At 30.7% G+C, this 6047-nt stretch overlaps 1 protein-coding gene across 4 annotated transcripts in view; it reads left to right on the top strand.

Annotated features, from left to right (window-relative positions):
- Window positions 1-4716, top strand: part of LOC108692469 (heterogeneous nuclear ribonucleoprotein R) — a 25162-nt gene extending 20446 nt beyond the window's left edge. For 2 of the 4 annotated variants that reach the window (XM_018200730.1, XM_018200727.1), the window contains exon 8: window positions 3364-4716. In XM_018200730.1, the coding sequence (XP_018056219.1) occupies window positions 3364-3608 (245 nt within the window). In that variant the 3' untranslated portion in view covers window positions 3609-4716. Of the gene's footprint in view, window positions 1-3360 lie in introns of all 4 variants that reach the window. The other 2 variants (XM_018200729.1, XM_018200726.1) reach the window with 1 other exon arrangement.
- Window positions 4717-6047: the final 1331 nt, after the last annotated feature.

Here is a 6047-nt window from a genome sequence, read left to right as displayed (position 1 = left end):
ATAAATAAATTTATATATGGGTTATATAAAAATACGTATATAATAAAAATACGAAAATATATATTGTTATGTATATTCATATAAATACATATTATGAGGAATTTATAGGTTTCCAATTGTAAAATCACGACACTTTCGTATACACAAGTTACGTTCCAATTGCTATAATCCTCGACACGACACATCCGTATTCGGCCCGAGAGCTATTAATCGATTATGTAAGGTTGTGTTTTCTAGTGACAATTACGTGTTACTAATCGGTTATAAATAAAGATTAGAGAACATCGAATAACTGACAGTTTTACTTTTTTTTTTATTTAATACAGACAGAAAAAGCTATATTTTTAAATGGAGCGAAACTGTGCACAATATATACATTCTGTTCCAATTGAATCATGTACAATGTTACACTTTGTGCATTCCTGTGTGTACGTTAATGTTAAGATGTATTAAACAATTGGAAAATATATATAATTATATGAGTCAGTATTATATAAGCTCATATAATTGTATACTGGATTGGGTATAATTATATTTATACCTAATCTTATTTATAGAATGTTCGATAAGTAACAATAAAACTTTCCCACAGAATGGACTAAACTGAGAAAAAAATTCCCATTTTACAATTTTTGCAATAGTAAACAAGATATTAATTACTAAAAAATTGTCGAAAATTGATCTTCAATAATTTTTTACTCCAATACTATTAATTTTTATCTCTTGCAGTTTTTCAGTAATATTTCTGTTGATAGTATTTGAGTAAAAAATTATTGAAGACCAATTTTCAGCAATTTTTAGCAATTAATTTATTAACTAATATCTTATTAACTATTGCGAAAATTGTAAAATGGTAGAAGACTTTTCTTCTCAGTTTAATCCATTCTGCCCCCGTGTGAAATATTTATCGTTACCCTGCATCAAATACTCTGTATATTTGCATAATTTTATAATGATATTTTATAATGATATTTGATTATGTATAAAAATTTTTGGATGCAATGATTAGCTTAACTATGTTAATAACGCTAATACAAGGTAAAATAATACCATTATTCAATTTTGATTTTTCGACACGTGCCCAAAATCAATTTTGATCGGGATGATTAAAGCTAGATTGAAACGACTTAAAATCACATTGTCCGAATTCTTTTAAATCACAAGTTAATTAGCAAATGAAAAACCGGTTCTAAATTTAAGGGGGAATTTTTTTTTTTTTTGATAAAAAATGATTTTTTTAATATTATAGAAATTTTTAATATTATAGAAATGTTAAAAATATGTACAGCAAATTTTAACTCGCAATTCATAAAATTAGTGAAGTTATAAGCAATAGAGCAATTCGACGTGCAGGTATATAATTTAGCGCACTGAAACTTTAAACGCGAAACAGCTTTTTTTCGGAACAGCTTTTTCGCGACTGGTGCACGATATTTACGAAACCGATCATCTTCCGCTTTGAACTATATGTTGAGGAAACATTCCTTTATCGTTCGAAAAAAAAAACAATACGTATTATATACTTTTATTTTTATTGCAAAAAATTCAGCCAATTTTTAGAGCGAAATCGATGATTTTTCTTTGACAAGCCGCCATTTTTTCTCAAGTATCAATTTTTTTTGCTTGTTCCATCCAACGATAACTATAGAATATAAAAGAATATAAAATTAAATGCTATCAGATTTTTATATTTCAAATGACTGGGACGGAAGATATCTTGCATCAGTGACGGAGATACTTCGCATGTCACCATTTGAGGAGAAATAACAGGCGTAATATTGGCTCAAATTTAATAAAAAAAAACCTGTAATTACATTTGAATATAGTAAAACAATGTTCCAAAAATTCAAATGTATTGATTTTACATTTTGATAAAAAAAAATTCTCCAAAAAATCAATTTTTTTCGTCCAAAAAATAGAATTCTCTTAAATGAACATGATTGAAAATTATTTAGAAAATCATCAGTGATTTGCAGTTTTTTCATAATAGGTCCTATATTTAATAAGTATTATGTAATCATATCATTTTAATCACCGGTTAAAAATTTCTATTAAGAATTGAAAGTTCTAACACATATTTAATTTTGATTCTAATCAAATTTCTTTAACATATCACATGTCGTAGCTACAATGTGACAAAATATGTAAAAATAGTTCCTTCTACAATTTTAACTGCAAATTTTTCAAAATTATAATATGATGGAGCAATTTAGAAAATAGTTTGGTATTCAGTGTTCAAAAACCTACAGAAAATAATTTGTCTTTTTTTTCTTGTCAAACAGTGTCGTTATTATCTCGCCTCGATAGTTCTCACAAATGTACATAAAGTTTTTACTTATATACATTTATACAACTATATTGTTGTAATGGTATTAATTACAATTTTATACAGGTTTTTGCATATAATATTCCATATAAATCATCCTAAAATATCTATCCTTGCTATAAATAGTATTTCGCTAGAAAACTCTTATTAGATATTCGCTTTTGCTTTTTAGTAAATTTTTGCTCTTCTTTAATATGCTGTTTTGCATAAAAAAAATATTTGAATAAAATTATTTTCTGGATAATTTTTTTTATCGGAAATAGAAATTCTTCAATATACATCGATTTCTTTCCTATATTTATGTACAAAAAAATATTCTGATGTTGAAATATATGTAACATTGACTGCTTATAAAACGTTTATCTCCTCACTTCCAAAATGCAAATACAACTATTAAGTACAATTAATTATTTTGAAAAGATAATTTGTATAATGAATCTAGAAGAATCTAGAAAAATCTCTTAACAAATATAATTATAATTATTTTATTTGGAGAAAATATTTAGTTACAATTTAATTCTGTTTTTACAGATTTGCTAATGAAATTTTCAGTTGTTTGAGATTTTCAAAATGCATATACAATAATTAGTTTGTCAAATGATCGCATATATGTTGTGAATTGTTCATATAATATTCATCTTACAGTAAACCATCCACTCCTTCTCACCAAGGTATCCAAGTCCCATCCATTTGATAGTAATAAAACTGTAGGTTAGTGAATTTCTTTATGCTTATATCACATATTAATTGAAAGACTTATAATTCTTGCAATTTTGTAAAGTCAATAGAATCAATTAAATAGATTAACTTCACTACTATTTCATACCATTATCACAGTATGTCCGTACATATTAACATTTTACGAACACATCACATATATTAACACAAGAACTCTTGAAATTCTTCATCTTTCTTTATGTAACATCTTACAAGCGTCATGCACAATGGTAAAAAGGAGTGTTTGTTAATTTAATATTAATATTTTAGACTTTCTTTCACGTAATTATCGATCTTATCATCTTAATATCTTACAGCAGGTAAACGAAAATTTGACGGGGGTCACCAGAACCAGGGGGAATCTAAGCGTCGCTTCCAGAGCAATTGGGGAAACCAGCCCCTTGCCCAACAACCACTGGGCAATGCATATGGATTGGCGAGTGTAAATGGTGGCAGTGGTGGTGGTGGCGGTGACATAGCTTTCGGAAGTAGAGCCGGCACACTCGGCGGTGTTTCCGGCGACGATCACGAATGGTATCAAGACTCTTACCAGTCGTGGAGCTAACTTCTGCAATCCTGTGAGTGATAAAAAAATATGCACGAACAAATGCATGATAAACGAAGTGAGAAACAAAAAACATAAAATATAAGGGAAAAAAATAAAATAAAATCAGACTGACGAAACGTAGAGGGGGGGGGAGGGGGAACTCGAGATGAAGGGAAGGAAAGAGATCATCCATTTGTATTATTATCGCTCTTAATCGAATTCAAATAATGTAAATGTTTTTTCATATTAATGATACGCAGCAACTGTATTCTGCGCCACCACCATCGCCCACTGTTATTGTGATTATGTACAGTGATGTGCCACTGAGACTAATTATTATATCGGAGTGTGACCACCCACCCACCCCGTACTATTATTATTATTATGATACTAATACTAATCTAAGTACCACTACTGCATTGTCACATTGTTTACTGCCAAGTGATGAAGATCAGCGATGTTGACATAGGGATTGTGATGGCTTGTATTAGTTAAGAGAACTCATGGAAGCCTGCGGTTTATTACGCGATGACTAGATGTTTTGAATCTATGTGACGAAGCATGTGTGTTAGATAGGACGAAATAAATAGGGAGAAAAACGGAGAAGTTACAAACGAAAGATAGAAATTGAAAAGATGGAAGTTCAACTTTGAAGAAATAGAAAATGTAGGTATAGACAAGCAGAAAACGCAGGGCGAGAATGCGATATTTAGTAAATATGCGAGAGAGAGAGAGAGAGAGAGAGAGAGAGAGAGAGAGAGAGAGAGAGAGAAATTGTTTTTAAACGGAATGTGTCTGTGTGTGTGTATTTGTGCGTGGAGCGCGCCAAAGCGTGCCACAAGACCTTCTATTGTTGGTCTATAAATGTGTACAGTGAAACTATTATTATTAAGAGTCACACAGGCAAAGTTTTGTGAAAGTAGAGAGTATGAAACGAGTTGCAACGGTTCTGCGAATGTCTCCTAAATTAGGTTTTGGTTACAGTCATGCCAGGGTTCTATTGGATAAGAAAAAGGAAAATGGAAAAAAAGAGTATTGCTCACAATCGAGAGAAAACCCACTTGTACAGTAAATTTTTCAATGACAGTATCCAAGTAGCAAGGCAAACTCGGATCTAAATTATAATATATTTATTTGTTAATGTGTTTCTTTTTTTTTATATTTAAAAAAATCAATCGTTGAAAACAAATATCTAAAGTGAATCTATTCCCTTTGAAAGGGAAATAAAAAAGAGTGTATTGTTTCTTCTAAATTTTATGTAAAAAGTAAATTTGTTTCTTGTATTCTTTTATAAAAAAAAAGAAAGGAAGAGAAGTTTTTAAAGATGACTGACTATGAATTTGATAATGATAGTCACAGATTGAAGTAGAATGTAAAATGTAATGTTTACAAATGCATGAAACACATACAGCACACATTTTGAGTGTTGACTTGTTGTTATTGTTAGTCTGTTAGTTAATTAGTAAGAGTTGTAAGTGCGGGCTGTAGTTGGTCCCTGTCCCTGGAGCCCAGACACCCCCTGTTCTGGATGATTATTTGAAAAAGGGGAGAAAAAAAGAAAACATATGCAAATCATTTGTATTTTACACGCACCCCCGGAATATGAAGACAAATACGGTATAAAAATAAAAAAAAAGAGAAAACGAATATTGTAATAACGGAATAGCATATCAGACTTCTGTTTGTTATAACATACCAAATGAGACGACACAATACATATATACACTACACACATACATATATACACTACAAACATACATATATACATATATATACACACAAGACACATTTACCCCATTCATATATCTACGCATGCGCGCGCACATACACTCACTCATTCCATTATTACATACATATACATGCGCATATACGCGCACATGCACACATACGCTCGCATGCAAGTGGATACGTATGATACTTGACATATAATAATGGTTATATATGTTAGCCTCTCGGATTGGATTTGGTACAATAATAGGATTGATGGATGATATATGTAATAAGATATTGAGAGTGTTTAACACCGAACAAGTATGCCACAGATTAACTAACCAGATATACAAAAGATCGCATATACATCCTATCATAATACGATATTGCCGTGTATGATTTTATAGATTCACATTGCACCCCCTCTTTCCTCACACACAAACACACACACACACACACACACACACACACACACACACACACACAAAATGTGAAAAATGCGAAACGATAGACGCACCAATGGACGAAATGTTTGAATGACGATAGATTATTCGCCCGATCTCGTGTTTTACGAGCATTTTGTTAATTTTTATTCATGTTTTTACTTAAGTCTAATTCTTCTTCGTCATCGATACTGTTTTACTGATAACGATGAATTAACCACATCTAGTAATAACACGCGATTAGACGAAAGAAAAATTCCCCTTTCTTATACACATGTCTTGTCCCCAGTAATTGCGATCATTG

The sequence above is a fragment of the Atta colombica genome, unplaced genomic scaffold, assembly GCF_001594045.1.
Source record: "Atta colombica isolate Treedump-2 unplaced genomic scaffold, Acol1.0 scaffold72, whole genome shotgun sequence".
In the NCBI taxonomy this organism is placed as follows: domain Eukaryota; kingdom Metazoa; phylum Arthropoda; class Insecta; order Hymenoptera; family Formicidae; genus Atta; species Atta colombica.
This window is presented reverse-complemented; position numbering and strand designations above follow the sequence as displayed.